Source organism: Lontra canadensis, unplaced genomic scaffold (assembly GCF_010015895.1).
Source record: "Lontra canadensis isolate GAN:19392208 unplaced genomic scaffold, GSC_riverotter_1.0 scaffold103, whole genome shotgun sequence".
Taxonomy (NCBI): domain Eukaryota; kingdom Metazoa; phylum Chordata; class Mammalia; order Carnivora; family Mustelidae; genus Lontra; species Lontra canadensis.
In genome coordinates this window covers 6,226,618-6,247,157 of record NW_022631097.1, presented here as the reverse complement: position 1 = coordinate 6,247,157, position 20,540 = coordinate 6,226,618, and the positions used below count along the sequence as shown (strand labels likewise).

Below are 20,540 nucleotides of genomic sequence, written 5' to 3'. Positions count from 1 at the left end.
TCTCTTTCTCTGTCAAATAAATAGTCTTTAAAAAAAAGTAATCAACTAATGCTAACACAAATATAATGAGATGCTAGAATTATCTGAGAGAGATTTTAAAGGATCCATAAGGAAAAAAGTTTCAGTGTGCAACTACAAACATGCTTGAAATAAATGAAAATATAAAAAGTCTCAACAAAGAAACAAAATCTGAGCAAAGCAATAGAAGACTTAAAGATGACTCAAATGGAAACTTCAGAACTTAAAAGTACAATAAGTACTTAAGGCATCAAAAACTCTTAAGGGATGAGCTCAACAGCAGAATAGAAGGGACAGAGGAAAGAATCCATGAACTGAAAGATAAAACAGTAGCAACTTCCAACTTGAACAGCAGAGATAATAGGCTGAAAAAGAAATGAGTAGAGCTTCAGACACCTGTAGGAATATAACCAAAGAGCTAACATTCATGACATGAGATGCTGGAAGGAGAAGAAAGGGTGCACCTGAGAAACTACTGGAAGAAACAGTAGCTAAAACTTCACAAATTTGCCAAAAGACATAAACTACAAATTTCAGAAGCTGGGCAAGCCAAAAAAGATAGACCCAAAAAATCCATACCAAGACACATAATAGTAAAACTTCTGAAAACAAAGAAAAAAAATATTTTAAAGCAGTAAGAGAAAAAGGACCCTACCTAGAGGGGAAAGACCCTTTGTATAACACTACATTTCTCATTAAAATCCAGGGAGGACAGAAAAAAATGGCATAACATTTAAAAAATGCTGATGGGGGGGCACTTGGGTGGCTCAGTGGGTTGAGCCTCTGCCTTAGACTCAGGTCCTGATCTCAGGGTCCTGGGATCGAGCCCTGCATCGGGCTCTCTGCTCAGCAGGGAGCCTGCTTCCCTCTCTCTCTCTCTCTCTCTCTGCCTCCTCTCTGCCTACTTGTGATCTCTCTCTGTCAAATAAAAATCTTTAGAAAAAAAAATGCTCATAGGGAAGAACTGCCAGTCCAGAATCATATACCCAGAAAAATATTTTTAAAGAATGAAGAGAGAATTAAAACATTCCCAATTGAAGGAAAAATAATGGAATTATTGTCACAGGACAATAATGGCTAAAGGAAGGTCTTGAAACAGAAAGGAAACCATAAAAAAGGAACATAAGGAGAAAGGAAGAAGGACTCTGATAAACAAAAATAAGGCTAAATACAATAAGTTTTTATTTTTCCTCTTGAGTTTCCTAAATTATGTTTGGTGGCTGAAGCAAAAATCATAAAGTTATCTAATATAGTTCTAAATGTGTGCAAGAAAATATTTAAAATGTATAACGGGAGAGTAAAGAGACGTAAAAGGAAGTATGGCTTCTACATTTAAATTTGTAAAATGATGATACAAATGAACTGTGAGAAGTTGCTTATAAATAATGTAATGTCTGGGGCAACCACTACAATAGTTATACAAAGGGAGATACTAAAAAACACTATTAACAAACCAAAATGGAATCCTAAAAAATGTTCAAGTAACCCAAAGGAAAGCAAGAAAAAGCAAAAAGCAAAACCAGAGAGGACAAACAAAAATCAATAATTCTATTAAATGTAAATGGTATTAATATGCCATTAAGTATTGGATTAAAGTAATATCTAGTAGATTAAAAACATGATCCATGTATATGCTGTCTATTCAAAACTCATTTTAATTATAATGGTATAGGCAGGTTAAAAGTAGAAAAATGGGGGTGCTTGGGTGGCTCAATTGGTTAAGCGTCAGCCTTCTGCTCAGGTCATGATCCCAGGATCTAGGATCCAACCCCATGTGGGGCTTCCTGTTCAACTGAGAGCGTGCTTCTCCCTCTCCCTCTGCCTTCCCCCACCCCACTTATGCTTGCTCTCTCTCAAATAAAATTTTTTTTTTAAAGTAAAAAGATGGAAAAAGATATATCATGTAAAGATTAAGTAAAAGAAATCAGGAGTGCCTATGTTGATATCAGAGCAAGTAAATACTAGAGCAAATGATGTTGCTAGAGACAAAAAGGAACATTTTTTTATAATTATATAAAGATGAGAGAGTCAATCCAACAATATGATGTAAGAATGTTAATGTGTGTATACATCAAAAAACAGAACCGCAAATATGTAAAGCTGAAAGTGATAGAACTTAAAAGATAAATATACAAATCCACATTTATGGTTGGAGACTTCAGCAACCCACTTTCATTAATTGACAGAACAACTAGATTGAAAATTCTCTAAGATACAGCACTACAGGCCATTAATCAACAGGATCTGTTTGATATTTATTTATACAACATTCAACAATACCCAACAAAGAAAGACCCACATTCTTTTTAGTGCTCAAAGAACATACACCAAGATAGATAGCTGTGTCATGAAACAAGCCTCATAAAATTAAAAGAGTTGAAACCATGGAGAGTGTGTTCTCCAACCATGGTGGAATAAAGCTGGAAATCCATGACAATGATAACAGAAAAATTTAAAAGCCCTTGAAAAAGGTAAATTGAATAACCCAATAACTACTAAGGAAATTGAATTTACAATTTAAAACCACCCCCCAGAAGAAATCTCAAGCTCAGGGGGTTTCACTGGAGATTTCTAACAAACATACAAAGAAAAATTAACATCAATTATACACAGTCTCCTCCAGAAAAAAGAAGAGGAGGGAACATTTCTGACTCATTTTTTGAAGCTGTTATTATTACTCTGATCACCCAAACTAGACAGAAATAGTGAAAAAACAAAAACAACAAAAAGAGTCTAATATCCCTCATGAATATAGACCTCCAAGTTCTTTAAAAGTATTTGTAAGAAGAATTCAGCAATATATGAAAAGAATTACAAAAGTTTATTCCATGTATTCAAGGCTTGTTTAATAATTGAAAATCAATCCATGTACTCCACCATTTTAGGCTAAAGAGAAGAAAAATGATAATATCAATAAATATAGGAAAAGCATTTGACAAAATTCAGTGTCAATTAAAAAAAAAGCTTAGAGAAATGTAGAAATAGAGGGGAACATTCTCAACTTGGTAAAAAATATCTACAAAAAAACTTAGAGCTAATATTAAAATATATATGGTGAAATATAAGTGGTAAAGACTAAATGCATTCCCCCAAGATAGGAAACCGGCAATCTCAGCTCTCCCTATTCTTGTTCACATAGCACTGGAAGAGGCAGAAAGTACAATAAGAGGAAAACAAAGCATACAGATTGGAAGGGAAGTGATAAGTCTGTCTCTGTTTGGTTTTGACGTAGTCATCTAGGTAGAAAAAGTTGTCTACCTAGATTCCCAAGGAATCTAAAATAAAATGAAATAATGTGTTTTTGGCAAGGATGTAGGATACCAGATAAACATACAAAACCACTTTTATTTCTGTATAGTAGTAATGTTAAAAATACAGTATCAGGGCATCTGGGAGGGTCAGTCGCTTAAGCATCTGCTTTCAGCTCAGGTGGTGATCCCAGGATCTTAGGACTGAGCACCATGCCTGACTCCCTGCTCAGCAGAGAGTCTGCTTCTCCTTCTCCTTCTGCTCCTTCCCCTACTTCTGCTCATTGTGTGCATAAAATCTTAAAAAAAAAAAAAAGGTGTCATTTATAAATGCTCTAAATATGAATTAGGGGGCACCTGGGTGGTACAGTTGGTTAAGCATCTGACTCTTGGTTTTGACTCAGGTCATGATCTCAGGGTTGTGAGATGGAGCCCTGCATTGGGCTTTGCACTTGGTGGCTCTCTTTCCCTCTGCCCCTGCCCTTTCTCTCTTTCTAAAATAAATAAATCTTTTAAAAAATATGAATTAAGTGTAAATCTAACAAGACAGGATCTGTATGCTGAAAATTTCATTACAATGTTGATGAAGGAAATTAAAGAAGATTTAGATAAATGGAGAGATAAATAGTGTTCATGGAATGGAAGACTCAACATAGTAAGAATGTTAAGTCTTCCTGAATTGAAATTCAGGTTTAATGTGACTCCTATGACAATACCAGCAAGATCTTTTGTAGAGATAGATGAGCTTATCCTAAAATATGTATAGAAATGCAAAGAAACTATAATAGTTAGAACAACTTTGAAAAAGCAGCATAAAATGGAAGGAATAAGTCTACCTGATTTCAAGTCATTCTATGACTATTACCAAGAATGTGTAGTTTTGGTAAAAGGATAGACACACAGCTCAATGCAGCAGACTAGAAAACCCCGAAATAGATCTACACAAATATCCCCAGATGATTTTGTCAAAGGAGCAAAAGCAATTAATTGGAGGAAAAGACCTTTTCAACAAACAGTGCTGGAGCAATTGTATGTTCATAGGAAAAAAACAAATTAAAGAACTCTTGACCTAACTCTCATACTTTATACAAAAGTTAACTAGTGATTTATCATAACTTAAATGTAAAATGTAAAACTATAAAACTTGTAGGGAAAAAAATTTGGAAAAAAAAATCTTCAGAATTTAGATTAGGCCAAGATTTTTTAGAATCAATCCTAAAAATATGACCCAGGAAAGGAAAAACTGATCAATTGGACCTCATTAAAATGAAAAGTTTTTGCTTTTGAAGAGGATGAAAAGACAAGCTGAAAACTGGGAGAAAATATTTGCAAACCACATACCTGACAAAGGCCTCATATATAGAATATATAAAGAACTCTCAAAACTCTACAGGAAAAAAAAAAAAAAAGCTAAACCAAACAAGTCAATCAGAACATGTGCAAAAAGAGACATTTCACAGGACAGGATAATAAAATGGTAAATAAGCACAAGAAGATAGTTTCGACATCGTTAGCCATCAGGGAAGTGCAAATTAAAATCAAAGGGAAATGTTACTACACACCTATCAGAATGGCCAAAATTAAAAATAGTTCCAACACCAAATGTAGGTAAGGATGTGGAGAAACTGGATCATTTGAACACAATGGGTGAAAATATAAAATGATACAGCCGTTCGAGAAAACATTTTGGTGGTTTTGTATAAAACTAAACATGCAAATGTTAGACAACCCAGTAATTGTACTATCCCAGAGAGATGAAAACCTATGTTCACATTGACAGACAACCTTTATGCAAATGTTTATAGCAGCTTTATTAGCAATAGCCAGCTGTCCTGTAGTGGGTGAATGTTTAAGATACATCTATATTTATTTTTGTTTATTGATCTTAAATCCAGCCACCTTACATCTCTCTTATACATTTTTATGATTTTTTAAGTCAAGCAGATAGGACTTTTTGGGTAATAAATTCTTTCTTTAAAAGTTGGTTCATTATGCTCAAGGAGGAGCGTGAGGTGTCTGTGCTCGGGCCCCCCCAGAGCTCGGCTCCCGTGACCACCACCGTGATCAACATCCATGGTGAGACAGCCGTGCCCGACCACATTGTCTGGTCCCTGTTCAACACCATCTTCTTGAACTAGTGCTGCTTGGGCTTCATGGCCTTCGCTTACTTTGTGAAGTCCAGGGACCGGAAGATGGTGGGTGACATGATTGGGGCCCAGACTTATGCCTCCACCGCCAAGTGCCTGAACATCTGGGCCCTGGTCTTGGGCCTCCTGCTGACCATCATGTTCATCACCCTTTTTGTCACTGGATCACTGAAGATTCCGCAGATGATTTCCGAGATGGTCAGACCGAGGCTACTAAGGAGCTGCCCGTGGCCTGAGGCTGTCCCCTGGGCCGCAGCCTTTTCTGTCCGCGTCAGTCTACCATTGCAGTCGATAAAGCGCTTGTGTGTGGGGTGCCGTGTTTTCACAGATTCCCCATTCTGCCTCTGAAAAAAAAAAAAATTGGTTCTTTTATGGTGTTTACTTTTCAGTAATCATTTAATTTCTTTTTATCCCAGACTTATGGCATTACCTAGAAACTCCTGAGCAGTTGCAAATAAATTTGGTGATAGAACTTAGTCTCTTCTTGATCTAACATGGAAATGCTTTAACATTTTATAGTTAAGTGTGGATAGTTGCTTTTGTTTGCTTTACCAAATTTCCGAAGTTTTGCTAAGAATTCTATTTTTCTAGAATTTTATTTTAAAGATTTTTACTAATTTTTTCAGTCTCTCGATATGATAATGCTTTTTCTTTTTTAATTCATTAATCTATCACCCTTGAGCATCTGTTTTTGAGTGTGCTGGTAATACATATTTTCTTTTTCTGGGAAATAATTTGTTCATGTTGTTTGTTCATTTTTCTATTGGGATATTTATGTTTTTGTTTATAGGATTTCTTTACATATTTTTCATACTAATTCTTTATGAGTTATATGTATTATAAATGTCTAGAAGACATTGACCCTGTTGGTAACTTGCTCTCATACTTCTTTAAGGCATCTTTTGATTAACAGAAGTGCATCTCAAACTTTTTCAGTGTAGGTTTCTGAGTGTCGAAATTTCCAAGACATTGTTTGCATGCTTGAAAATATTTGCATTAAACTTTCACATTTGTATTTGGGAAGATATAACATTCTAAGTTTAAAGGTCTTTTATTTAGATAATTAAAAATAAAAATTCACTGTCTTCCTATATCTTGTATTGCTGTTAAAAAGACCCATGACAATTTGGTTCTTGTTCTCCTGAAGATGATCCACTTTTTCTCTCTGGAAAGTTGAGATCATCTTATTGCAATGAGACATTCTCTAGATCAGTGTTTCTCCAAGCTTGATCCCTGGACCAGCGCTGTCAGCATTCTTTTGGAAATGCAAATTCTAGTGACCCACCCCAAACCTACGGAATAAAAGAATCCTGGGGGCAAATCTCAGCAATCTGTATTTTAAAGACTTCCAGATGAATCTGATGCAAGCATATCAGGTGATACATGGAATCAGTATTGTAGATCCTTGCTACTCTAAGCATGGTCCAGAGTTCAACATCATTAGTCATAGATGTATCAAACATGATATGATGTTTGGTTAAACTGACTAAGCTTTCAAAAATGTTATTTTTCTATAGAGATGATTAGAACGTAACTTTCCTACTTCTTTCAACCTTATTAAAATTATTTGCAAAATGCTGGGGTGGAAAAGTTTTCTACCAAAGTTTATGTTAAAGTTTTATGTACATTATTTATTACCTGATATATGCAGTGTAGTTTTAGACTCTGATTTTCTTAATTTGCTCTTAACCACTAGAGACATTGAACTTTGCTATTAAGATTAAATTTTCATTATTTTTTAACTTTGACTTTATCTTACAGGCTTTGTCAGAAACAGCTGAAATGCAAACAGAAAAACAATTGTCAAGCCTATCTGGAAAAATAGAATGTGAAGGACCTAATCGTCATTTCAACACCTTCGTTGGAACCTTGTATCTAAATGGTAAAAGGTATCGTCTTTCACACCTCAAACATTTTTTTAAAATGGAAAAAAAAATGTGGCAGTTTTTGTTCTCTTGGTTGATAACATTTTAAACCTTTATATTTTTTCATTTTTTACTTGATGTTGAAATACCTGAGGTGTCAATATATTATTAAAAAAAAAAGGAATTTTTAAGTAAGGGAGGGAAGTGTATGGCATCTTCTTAATCGGTATACCTGCAAATGGAAAGACTGGAGAAGTTGTCGGTCCAAGTTCCCTTTGCGGACAAGCACTCAGCACATCCCTTGGGGTAAATTAGTGGAAAGAAAAAGGTTTTGAAATTCATCCAAGAAGAGAAGCCACTAAGGTTTCAGTTTGATAATGAAGGATTTTTCTTAATTTCTACCCCACTTAGCTTCCACTTAAGACTTTTACAGAAACATCTTTTATATAGTAGGTTGGCTGTGCTGGAGGGGAGGAGGACAGGTAAATATGGCCGACTGAGCTTCCTCTGTGTGCTCTGAATGCCCACGTGTAATCTTTTCTGCAGATTACCAAGTCGGCACCCAGGTACTTATTCCTCCACCTAATCTTCCTGACAATAAGTTTTATAGTCACCCTACACACAAGAGATATTTTCTTTCTAAAAGTTTAGTCGACATACTTTTGGGTTAGTGAAAATGGATGCTAAAACATTGGTTTTCCATGCATTTTTAGAAAGAGGTATTTCTATGAAGACACAAATGTTTTTATTGCTCTTTACCCCCAAAGTTGAACTTGACAGAAAGAAATATACTAAGGCGAAAACTTACACTTGCTTTATATTGTGAAAAGGAAAGGAAAATCTTTTTTGGTTTACTTATAAATGCTCTTCTTTATTTTTAGTCCTGTTCCAATTGGACCAGATCAGGTCTTGCTAAGAGGTACACAACTTAAAAATACTCAGTGGATTCTTGGAATAGTTGTTTACACTGGATTTGAAACCAAATTCATGCAGGTAAAGTAACTTGTGATGACAAGTAGTATTGCCTCTAGATTTTTTCTTCTTTTAGGAGGTGAGGGATTTAGTATTTATCTCTTGAATTTAGGAAGATTATTTCTGGGAGCACCTGGGTGGCTCAGTTGGTTAAGTGTCTGCCTTTGGCTCAGGTCATGGTCCCAGAGTCCTGGGATCAAGTCCCACAACAGGCTCCCTGCTCAACAGGGAGTCAGCTTCTCCTTCTCCTTCTGCCCCTCCTCCTGCTCAAGCTCTCTCTTAAGTAAATACATAAAATCTTTTTTTTTTTTTTTAAGGAAGCTTATTTCTGTTTATTAACCTGAACTTTGAAGGGAGGTCCATATTTCATTTTAGTCTATATGGCTCCAATTTATGGTAAGATTATTTTGGCCAAAATGACATTAGAAGTTCTGTGTGAATTCCTTCTCTCATGTACCATTCCTCTCAATCATTTTTTTTCTTTCTTTTTTTAATTCTATAATGAGCAAATATTTAATAATATGTATACAGACACATAAATGTGCAGAAAACACTTCATGTTGGCAAAAATGGTACCAATCTGTACAGACTATTATGTGAATTGCTATTTAAGACTTAAAATTACATTCTATATTAACATAGGGAGAGGTGCCAAGGTGGCTCATTCGGTTGAGGCTTGGACTCTTGATTTCAGCTCAGGTTCTGATCTCAGTGTCGAGGAGGGATTGAGCCCTGCATGGGGCTCCATGCTTAGAGCAGAGTTTGCTTAAGCTTCTCTCTCCCTCTCCCTCTGCTCCTCCTCCCACCTGTGTGCTCTTTCTCTCTGTCTCAGATAAAAAAATAAATCCTTAACATGTGGAAATGATATAGCTACCTTAGAGAGTCTAGGGGAGAGAAACCATTATAAATATTGCTGCAGTGAACATGGATAGTTGCTTATTTATTTTATTTTTACAGAAGATAAATCTCTAACATTGAAATTGTTGAAACAAAAGGCAGCATGTTTTTTGGAAGTTTTTATTTAAATTCCAGCTGGAGGGAGATGGGTGGGGGGTGGGCTAAATAGGTGATGGAGATTAAGGAGGGTACTTGTTGTGATGAGCACCAGGTGTTGTGAGGAAGTGTTGAATCACAAAATCATATATGCCTGAAAGTCAATTGCCATCTTTGTTTGGGAGTAGGAACTTCTTGCATGTTTATTATTCATGAGAACTTGACAGTAGCTCTACCCATTATACTCTCTGCTAAAATACAACATTTGGCTTTGGCTATTCCTTCTCTAAATATCTCTTTAGTACCAATGTAATGCCAGACACTATGCTAAGACCTTGGGATCTAGTAGACCTATTGCTTGTCCCTGAGTTACTTGCAGTGTGTGAAGGAAGACAGTCGAGGTAACATAATAGCAAGAGGTCCCTCAGGAGCGGTGAGTGTAGGATGTTCCAAGAATTGGCATGTGTCCAAGGGCCATGTGGGCACTGCAACTCAGGGTGACTGTTGTATAAATGGCAGAGAGAGAAGTCATGGAATGGTGACAGATGAGTCTGAGGAAAGTTGGAAGCTATACCACTGAGACCTGGGTACATTTTCTTGCAAAGCTATGACTGGTGACACTCCACTCTGTTTGTTTCCCAATTTCTTGCCTCATTTTTCTTCTTCTTCTCGTTCCTCCTGCCCTGGGATTGTACCCTTGCAACAACGCTTTAATGGGTAAGATTTCCTTATACTCTGTATACTAGCAGCCTCAGACTAAGACAGTGATGCAAACATACTCTCTCCCCAACTAGAAGTTTGTATTTAGGCAGGGAACCAAGGGCAACATAGAACACACAGAATCATGACCCACAATTCAGTTGTAAAATGGCGACCCTCAAACAGTATCAAATGATCGTGCTGTCTTAATTGTACACCTGGTAATACAACACTGCATCTCAGATTTAAATGTCTACTGTTCATGTAAGAAGCCCACTCCATTATCCTCACAGTGTGGCTTGTCTGTGGTGCAGTTCATGAGAAAGTATGTCCTTCTCTATGTTCTGTGAATGTAAATCATTGCAGAAGTTTATTATACATGTTGATTTTGTTATTTTAGAATAACAAATCTCAAAGAGGGCTTTTCCGTGACTTTAGGAAAGAAAAAACTAGTAAATGTCAATATGTCCTTACTGAAAGATTTTAAGGACAATACCCTTAGTTGAAAACTGTTCTACATTGTACAATATTTGAAGAAATAACTTATGCAGGTCAGCAAAAGAGAACGAATGACATGATTGTTTTGGAGATATTATAATTGTATATGAGCATAGATATATGTATATATATATACATATATATATAAAAATTATGTGCACACACACACGGATGTTCTCATAATAGGCTTAATGCAGTTAAACCTAGGATTTAAAGAAAATCTTGTTCCTGTGCTTTGTAAAAAAGTTAAGTAATTGATAGTAATCATATTTTCATAACTTGTAGACTTTGAGGATTTATGTTTCTGCATTAAGAAAATGTAGAAATGGTAAACTTAATCTGGCAAAGTGTGATTGAAAAGTTAAATATCTATATCTATCTATATATATACACACACAGATATATATGTCAATTATATGTTATATATTAAAAAATTAAATATACATATATTTGCTAATATTTCAGTAGACTTCCACAGACAATTTTAAGAAATTTACAGGAAAATCTGAAATGCTAATAGAAAATTATTTGAAACTCTCACTGTATCCCTAACCCAGAGCTTTGGTTTCAAATATGCATGTCAGAGCAATTATTATACTGGTAAAATCTTGAATATTTTCCCAATAGACTCAGATGAAAGGTATCTTTCTATGGTTTTTAAATAAACCAGAAATAATTCAAGAACTATAAATAGTAATGCCAATAAATTACTATGGTCTTTTGATCTTTTCTGTTGTGAGGGGAGATCTGTACAGATCACCTAGACTGATTTACCATATTTGATTTCTTTTAAAACCCTAGAACGCTGGGGTGATCATCTGTGTGAATATGTTCTTTGTGAATTAGTAAAAAAGCTTTAAGGACCAAAGTGGAAAGCCATGTCATTCAACAATATGGCACACTTTTAGTCTTCTTAGTTAATTTGACAAAAAAGTGTTCTACTTTTCAACTGTTGGGATTTTTTTTTTAACCTCTTTTTGCCATCAAAGTATTCATGCATTATAATTCCTTTGATTGTTTTTCATTCTTTTTGGTGTGTGTACATGTGCCATTATGCAGAATTCTATAAAATTGCCTCTCAAGAGATCAAATGTTGAGAAGGTGACCAATGTGCAGATCCTGGTGTTGTTCCTGCTACTCCTGGCCATGTCCTTGGTGAGCTGTGTAGGAGCTATACTCTGGAATGAATGGTACGGAGAAGGCATTTGGTACATCAGGATGAAGGGTAAGTGTCCAAGGGTGGTAAGAAGATACCATTTTGGGAGTTATAATGCTGTACCCCTAAGGATTAATGAGTTTAGAACCAATGTTTCCTTCTTAAGATCGTTCTGCAAGTTCCATATAATTTTGGCATTCCAGAATAAAGGAGAGGGAGGAGTCAAGGCAGAGGAATGAGACTGTGAGCCAGACAGACAAGGCCTACATTTTTGCCTCTGCCACTTAGTCACCAGGAGAAGGTGGACAAGGTCTTTTACTTCTCTAAGCATGTCCTCCCTCATTTGAAAATGGCCATAATATCCACCTCATTGGGTTAGTACAGTACTCTATGGACAATGAATGATGCCAAGAAAATGAGGACAAGGGACCCTGAAGGGAAGTCAGTGGTTACATTGACTAGAAGACCAGTAAAATATTTAAAAGTAAACTGATCTTTGGCATTAAAAGTTCAGTCTTTTTTTTTTTTTGGCGTAGATCTTTCCATGTTTTCATAATTAACCATCATACATCTTTCTGCCTTTTCTCCTCTATCAGCTGAGGATTTTAAATTTTTCTAATTTCCGTTGAGAGGATCTGACTGGGAACATCTTAAAAATACAGAAGCTAAGAGAAATACTTTGTACATTGGATAAAAAAAATCAAAGATTCATTCTTATGCAATCGGGATTTCTAGATTGTGCCTATCTAGTTTTTATCTCAAGCTTTTAGATTTTCAATGATTTTGAAAGAGTAATCTCAATTTAAATGTGTTTATTTAATTTGTCCTAGCCCAGGGCTGTGAATATTATCTTATTTTGAAACAGACATAAATTCTTAAAGTCACTGATATTTTGATGTTGATAAAATGTGTCAATGTCTGCATACCCTACAAATGACCTATTCTTTCCTTCTTGATCAGACTTCTTGAAAGAAGAAACAACCCTCACTGTTTCTATTTTCTTATATCCTGGTCACTCTTGGGTCAATGTCCATCTGCTATCCACTTCAACCAGTCTACTAGAATTTTAACTCAAGGGTAGGAATCAATTTCCAATTGCCAAACCCAGTGGTCATTTTTTAAACATTTTTAAAATTTTTAAAATTTCTTTTCAGTGTACCAGAATTCATTGTTTATGCACCACACCCAGAGCTCCATGCAATATGTGCCCTCCATAATACCCACACCAGGCTCACCCAACTTCCCACCCCCCACCCCTTCAAAACCCTCAGATTGATTTTCAGAGTCCACAGTCTCTCATGGTTCATCTCCCCCTCCAATTTCCCTCAACTCCCTTCTCCTCTCCATCTCTCCATGTCCTCCATGTTATTTGTTATGCTCCACAAATAAGTGAAACCATATGATAATTGACTCTCTCTGCTTGACTTATTTCACTCAGCATAATCTCTTCCAGTCCCGTCCATGTTGATACAAAAGTTGGGTATTCATCCTTTCTGATAGAGGCATAATACTCCATAGTGTATATGGACCACATCTTCCTTATCCATTCATCCGTTGAAGGGCATCTTGGTTCTTTCCACAGTTTGGTGACCGTGGTCATTGCTGCTATAAACATTGGGGTACAGATGGCCCTTCTTTTCACTATATCTGTATCTTTGGGGTAAATACCCAGTAGTACAATTGCAGGGTTATAGGAATCTCCACACTGTTCTCCAAAGTGGCTGCACCAACTTGCGTTCCCACCAATAGTGTAAGAGGGTTCCCCTTTCTCCACAACCTCTCCAACACATGTTGTTTCCAGTGGTCATTTTTAAAGTGGGATCTAATTGGACCTTTGCCACCCTCTTCTGATTAAAAAAAAAAAATCTTTTCCTTATTTGATTCATAGAAACTTTGATCCACCTTTTAAATGCTGGCATTTTTTTAGGATCCTAGGTTCACCAGAAATGCCTCAACTTGGGTTCATTAATCTTGAAAATTTCACTTTATATATGTATGTGTGCATGTTTTTTTCCCCACAGAAGGGCCTCCACTGGTTTCTTAGGGATTATCTTGTCCAAGAAAATCCTTCCAAGAGCGCTCACTTGCTCTAATAATTTGACCTGTCATCCATCAGTTGATGTCCTCTACCTGTTTGCCACCAGCTCAGATTGCTCTATGAATAATGAACTCATTGTTGCCTGCACATTGTTTTCCAGGTATCATGTAGATTTCTTAACTCAGCATGTACAAAACTAAATTCATCCTTTTTTCACCCAAACCATTGTCTTTTTCCAGTATTCTCCATGTAAATTGTAGCTGCTGCCATCCAACCATCATCCAAGCTGAAAACATGAAGGTCATTCTTAACCCCCTCCTTCTCAGCTTCCTCTTTTCCCCACTCCTACGCCTATGGCCTTCACCATCCAATTAGTCCCAAAGTTTTGTTCATTCCACCTTTTCAATATTTTCTCTGTGTGCACTCTCCTTTTCATCCTCAGACAACTGCCACAGTTCTCTAACTGGTCATCCAGCCCTCAGTCAAGCTCTACTCCAACCCATTCTTCATATAGTTTCCAGAAAAAGATAAAAAATAGTTTTGAATAGATGCAGTTGCTTCAGCGTATCCTGTTGTTCACACTGGCTTGGTACACTACTCCCTGATGGCCCACTGCTTGATTTTGTAAATGAAGTTTTATCAGAGTACAGCCATGCCTATTCGTTTATGTATTATCTGTGATTGCTTTCAGTACTACAATAGCAGAGCTGAGTAACTGAAACAGAGACTCTATGTCCTGCAAAACCTAAAATATTTACCCTCTGGCTGAAGACTCCTGGCCTATGGGGTCAAGATAAATCTCCTTTATCATGCCATATCAGGACTTTAATAATCTAGTCGTGTCTCCATCACCTGATTCCCCACCACTTCTTCCTGAGCACTTGGTCTTTATCCACAGAAGACTGACTTCTGTTTTCTTTCATGATCCTTCCATCAACCAGTTGCTTCATCATCTGTAGGCCTTTCATCTTGTGCTCTTCCTTCTGCCTCAAATGCATCTCTGGTCCTTTCTTGACTGGACACCTGTCACTTCTCATTTCAGTCCAAGATGAGGCCTTACCTTCTCCAGTAGCATTTCCTATATCTTGTCTCCCTCTTTTAATTTAATTAGGATCCCTATTGGCTTCTATAATGATATCCTTAATAGATATCATTCCATTTCCATGTTTTATAATTATTGTTTGTGCCTCCTCCTCCCCCCAGCTAGATTGTGAGATTTTTGAAAATTGTGAATTTTGGGGAATCATTGTATCTTTAACTCCAAGAACAGTACCTTTTCATAATAGGAATTCAGTAATTTTTTGGCTAGAAGAAATAATTTTATGTTTAGAAGCAGAACTGTATAGTTTTCTAGTCCAGTCCCTTGTTTCATGAAAGTGAAACAGATTCTGTATATTTGCCAAGAAGCACAGAGGAACTTAGTGGCTTATTTGGAATGAGAATACATAATTGGCTCTGCACTATACCACTCTACCCAGGATATTCTAGACCAAAAGAAGAAAAAAGTATTGAGCAATTAAAGTATAACTGTATTTTCAGTAATCAATAAATGTTGCAAAGCACTAAATCTCTTGTCTCTACTTCTCTGTCCATCAAATGGTCATAATAATATCTGCCACCAGTATTCCTGAAAGAATGATTTATGACCATGAAGTCATGCAGTAAGTATAAAAGTATAATCATGGCAAATAAGGGGAAAGTTAGTAAACTCAATGGTGGCTAAGAGTTTGTGTAGATATGATAGCAAATTAAACTTGACTTTTAAAGTGACAGAATTTAGAAATCTAGATTTAACTACTATTTTAAATTACAAGTGTGATCCCTTTTTGGGAAAAGTGAACATAAAATTTTAACTTAAAATTAAACTACTGGGTATTTTGTCTCTCTATATATGTATTTGTGTTTAATTCATTAAACTTTACAAATCAATTTGTGTTCTTTCAGTTATAACCCCACCTCCCATAACTCAACATATAAATGTAATGTTTAAGGTTGAAATATAAGTTTTCAAAAAGACCTGTATAAAGCAATATATATTTATCCCCTTGAATTCCTTCTAGATATTTTTCAGTAAATTTCTGTGACATTAGATTGATTTTTTTTCAATCACTTCCCCTTCACCCCCACAGCTCTTACTTTCCTTTTTAAAAAAATTTTTAAAATTGTTTTATTTTTTATTAACATATAATGTATTATTAGCCCCAGGGGTATAGGTCTGTGAATTGCCAGGTTTATACACTTCACAGCACTCACCATAGCACATACTTTCCCCCATGTCCATAACCCAACCACCCTCTCCCTACCCGCCTCCCCCTGGCAACCCTCAGTTTGTTTTGTGAGATTAAGAGTCTCTTTTGATTTGTCTCCCTTCCAATCCCATCTTATTTTATTTATTCCTTTCCTACCCCCCAAACCCTCCACATTGCCTCTCAACTTCCTATCAGGGAGATCATATGATAATTGTTTTTCTCTGATTGACTTATTTCACTCAGCATAATATCCTCTAGTTCCATCCACATCATCGCAAATGGCAAGATTTCATTTCTTTTGATGGCTGCATAGTATTCCATTGTGTATATATATACCACATCTTCTTTATCCATTCATCTGTTGATGGACATCTAGGTTCTTTCCGTAGTTTGGCTGTTGTGGACATTGCTGCTATAAACATTCAGGTGCATGTGCCCCTTCGGATCACTACATTTGTATTTTTAGGGTAAATACCCAGTAGTTCAATTGCTGGTCTTAGGGTAGCTCTATTTTCAACTTTTTGAGGAAACTCCATACTGTTTTCCAGAGTGGTTGCACCAGCTTGCATTCCCACCAACAGTGTAGGAGGGTTCCCCTTTCTCCGCATCCTCGCCAGCATCTGTCATTTCCGGACTTGTTAATTTTAGCCATTCTGACTGGTGTGAGGTGGTATCTCATTGTGGTTTTGATTTGTATTTCCCTGATGCCAAGTGATGTGGAGCACTTTTTCATTTGTCTGTTGGCCATCTGGATGTCTTCTTTGCAGAAATGTCTGTTCATGTCCTCTGCCCATTTCTTGATTGGATTATTTGTTCTTTGGGTGTTGAGTTTGATAAATTCTTTACAGATTTTGGATACTAGCCTTTTATCTGATACGTTGTTTGCACATATCTTCTCCCATTCTGTCAGCTGTCTTTTGGTTTTGTTCACTGTTTCCTTTGTTATGCAAAAGCTTTTGATCTTGATGAAGTCCCAATAGTTCATTTTTGCCCTTGCTTCCATTGCCTTTGGTGATGTTCCTAGGAAGAATTTGCTGTAGCTGAGGTCCAAGAGGTTGCTACCTGTGTTCTCCTCAAGGATTTTGATGGATTCCTTTCCCACATTGAGGTCCTTCATCCATTTGGAGTATATTTTTGTGTGTGGTGTAAGGAAATGGTCCAGTTTCATTTTTCTGCATGTGGCTGTCCAATTTTCCCAACACCATTTGTTGAAGAGACTGTCTTTTTTCCATTGAACATTCTTTCCTGCTTTGTTGAAGAATAGTTGACCACAGAATTGAGAGTCCATATCTGGGCTCTCTGTTCTGTTGCATTGATTTATGTGTCTGTTTTTGTGCCAGTACCATACTGACAGCTTTGTTATAGAGCTTGAAGTCTGGAATTGTAATGCCACCAACTTTGGCTTTCTTTTTCAACGTTCCTCTGGCTATTTAAGGTCTTTTCTGCTTCCATATAAATTTTAGGATTATTTGTTCCATTTCTTTGAAAAAAATTGATAGGATCTTGGTAGGGATTGCATTAAACATGTAGATTGCTTTAGGTAGCATAGACATTTTCACAATATTTGTTCTTCCAATCCATGAGCATGGGACATTTTTCCATTTCTTTGTGTCTTCCTCAATTTCATTCATGAGTACTTTATAGTTTTCTGAGTACAGATTCTTTACCTCTTTTGTTAGGTTTATTCCTAAGTATTTTATGGTTTAGGGTGCAATTGTAAATGGGATTGATTCCTTAATTTCTCTTTCTTCCGTCTTGTTGGTGGTGTATAGAAATGTGACTGATTTCTGTGCATTGATTTTATATCCTGACACTTTACTGAATTCCTGTAGAAGTTCTAGTGGATTTGGAGTGGAGCCTTTTGGGTTTTCCACATAAAGTATCCCATCATCTGCAAAGAGTGATAGTTCGACTTCTTCTTTGCTGATTTGGATTCCTTTAATTTCCTTTTGTTGTCTGATTGCTGAGGCTAGAACTTCTAGTACTATGTTGAATAGCAGTGGACATCCCTGCTGTGTTCCTGACTTTAGCAGAAAAGCTCTCAATTTTTCTCCTTTGAGAATGATATTCGCTGTGGGTTTTTCATAGGTGGTTTTGATGATATTGAGGTATGCACTCTCTGTCCGTACACTCTGAAGAGTTTTGATCAAGAAAGGATGCTGTACTTTGTCAAATGCTTTTTCAGCATCTATTGAGAGTATCATATGGTTCTTGTTCTTTCATTTATTAATGTATTGTATCACATTGATTGATTTGTGGATGTTGAACCAAACTTGCAGCCCTGGAATAAATCCCACTTGGTCGTGGTGAATAATCCTTTTAATGTACTGTTGGATCCTATTTGCTAGTATTCTGGTGAGAATTTTCGCATCTGTGTTCATCAAGGATATTGGACTATAGTTCTCTTTTTTGATGGGAACTTTGTCTGGATTTGGGATCAAGGTGATGCCAGCCTCATAAAATGAGTTTGGAAGTTTTCCTTCCATTTCTATTTTTTTGGAACAGTTTCAGGAGAAAAGATATTACTTCTTCTTTAAATGTTTGGTAGAATTCCACTGGGAAGCCGTCTGGCCCTGGGCTCTTGTTTGTTGGGAGATTTTTGATGACTGCTTCAATGTCCTTGCTGGTTATGGGTCTGTTCAGGTTTTCTATTTCTTCCTGGTCAGTTGTGGTAGTTTATATGTCTCTAGGAATGCATCCATTTCTTCGAGATTGTCAATTTTGCTGGCATATAGTTGTTCATAGTATGTTCTTATAATTATTTGTATTTCTTTAGTGTTGGTTGTAATCTCTCCTCTTTCATTCATGATTTTATTTATTTGGGTCCTTTCTCTTTTCTTTTTGATAAGTCTGGCCAGGGGTTTATCAATCTTACTAATCCTTTCAAAGAACCAGCTCCTAGTTTCGTTGATTTGCTCTGTTCTTTTTTGTTGTTGTTGTTTTGTTTCTACTTCATTGATTTCTACTCTGATCTTTATGACTTCTCTTCTCCTGCTGGGTTTAGGCTTTCTTTGTTGTTCTTTCTCCAGCTCCTTTAGTTGTAGGGTTAGGCTGTGTATTTGAGACCTTTCTTATTTCTTGAGAAAGGCTTGTTTTGCTATATATTTTCCTCTCAGGACTGCCTTTGCTGTGTCCCACAGATTTTGAACCATTGTGTTTTCATTATCATTTGTTTCCATGAATTTTTAAAATTCTTCTTTAATTTCCTGGTTGACCCATTCATTCTTTATAAGGATGCTCTTTAGCCTCCATGTATTTGGGTTCTTTCCAACTTTCCTCCTGTGATTGAGTTCTAGTTTCAGAGAATTGTGGTCTGAAAACATGCAGGGAATGATCCCAATCTTTTGGTACCAGTTGAGACCTGATTTGTGACCCAGGATGTGATCTATTCTGGAGAATGTTCCATGTGCACTAGAGAAGAATGTGTATTCTGTTGCTTTGGGATGGAATGTTCTGAATATATCTGTGATGTCCATCTGGTCCAGTGTGTCATTTAAGGCCTTTATTTCCTTGTTGATCTTTTGCTTGGATGATCTGTCCATTTCAGTGAGGGGGGTGTTAAAGTCCCCTACTATTATTATATTATTATCCATGTGTTTCTTTGATTTTGTTATTAATTGGTTTATATAGTTGGCTGCTCCCATGTTAGGGGCATAGATATTTAAAATTATTAGATCTTCTTGTTGGACAGACCCTTTGAGTATGATATAGTGTCCTTCCTCATCTCTTACTGTAGTCTTTGGTTTAAAATCTAATTGATCTGATATAAGGATTGCCACCCCAGCTTTCTTTTGATTGTTTTCCACTCCCTCACTTTAAATCCGGAGGTGTCCCTGGGTCTAAAATGAATTTCTTGTAGACAGCATATTGACGGGTTTTGTTTTTTTATCCATTCTGATACCCTATGTCTTTTGATTGGGGCATTTAGCCCATTTACAGTCAGGGTAACTATTGAGAGATATGAATTTAGTGCCATTGTATGGCCTGTAAGGTGACTATTACTGTATATTGTCTCTGTTCCTTTCTGATCTACTACTTTTAGGGTCTCTCTTTGCTTAGAGGACCCCTTTCAATATTTCCTGAAGAGTTGGTTTGGTGTTTGCAAATTTTTTCAGTTTTGGTTTGTCCTGGAAGCTTTTTATCTCTCCTTCTATTTTCAATGATAGCCTAGCTGGATATAGTATTCTTGGCTGCATGTTTTTCTCATTTAGTGCTCTGAATATATCATGCCAGTTCTTTCTGGCCTGCCAGGTCTCTGTGGATAAGTCTGCTGCCAATCTAATATTATTACCATTGTATGTTACAGACTTTTTGTACCGGGCTGCCTTCAAGATTTTCTCTTTGTCACTAAGACTTGTAAATTTTACTATTAGGTGACGGGGTGTGGACCTATTCTTATTGATTTTGAGGGGGGTTCTCTGCACCTCCTGGATTTTGATGCTTGTTTCCTTTGCCATATTAGGGAAATTCTCTACAATAATTCTCTCCAATATACCTTCTGCTCCCCTCTTTCTTCTTCTTCTGGAATCCCAATTATTCTAATGTTGTTTCATCTTATGGTATCACTTATCTTTCAAATTCTCCCCTCATGGTCCAATAATTGTTTGTCTCTCTTTTGCTCTGCTTCTTTATTCTCTGTCATTTGGTCTTCTGTATC

General features: G+C 36.5%; 1 protein-coding gene and 1 pseudogene across 1 annotated transcript in view; both read left to right on the top strand.

The window, feature by feature from the left end:
• The window catches only part of RNF6 (ring finger protein 6), a 91,416-nt gene extending 79,892 nt beyond the window's left edge, over positions 1-11,524 (top strand). Inside the window, exons 11-12 of the mRNA XM_032838286.1 lie at positions 7,175-7,302; positions 11,500-11,524. Of these exons, the coding sequence (XP_032694177.1) occupies positions 7,175-7,302; positions 11,500-11,509 (138 nt within the window). The 3' untranslated portion in view covers positions 11,510-11,524. The remainder of the gene's footprint in view (positions 1-7,174; positions 7,303-11,499) is intronic.
• On the top strand, positions 5,258-5,761 carry LOC116855447 (annotated as a pseudogene).
• Positions 11,525-20,540: the final 9,016 nt, after the last annotated feature.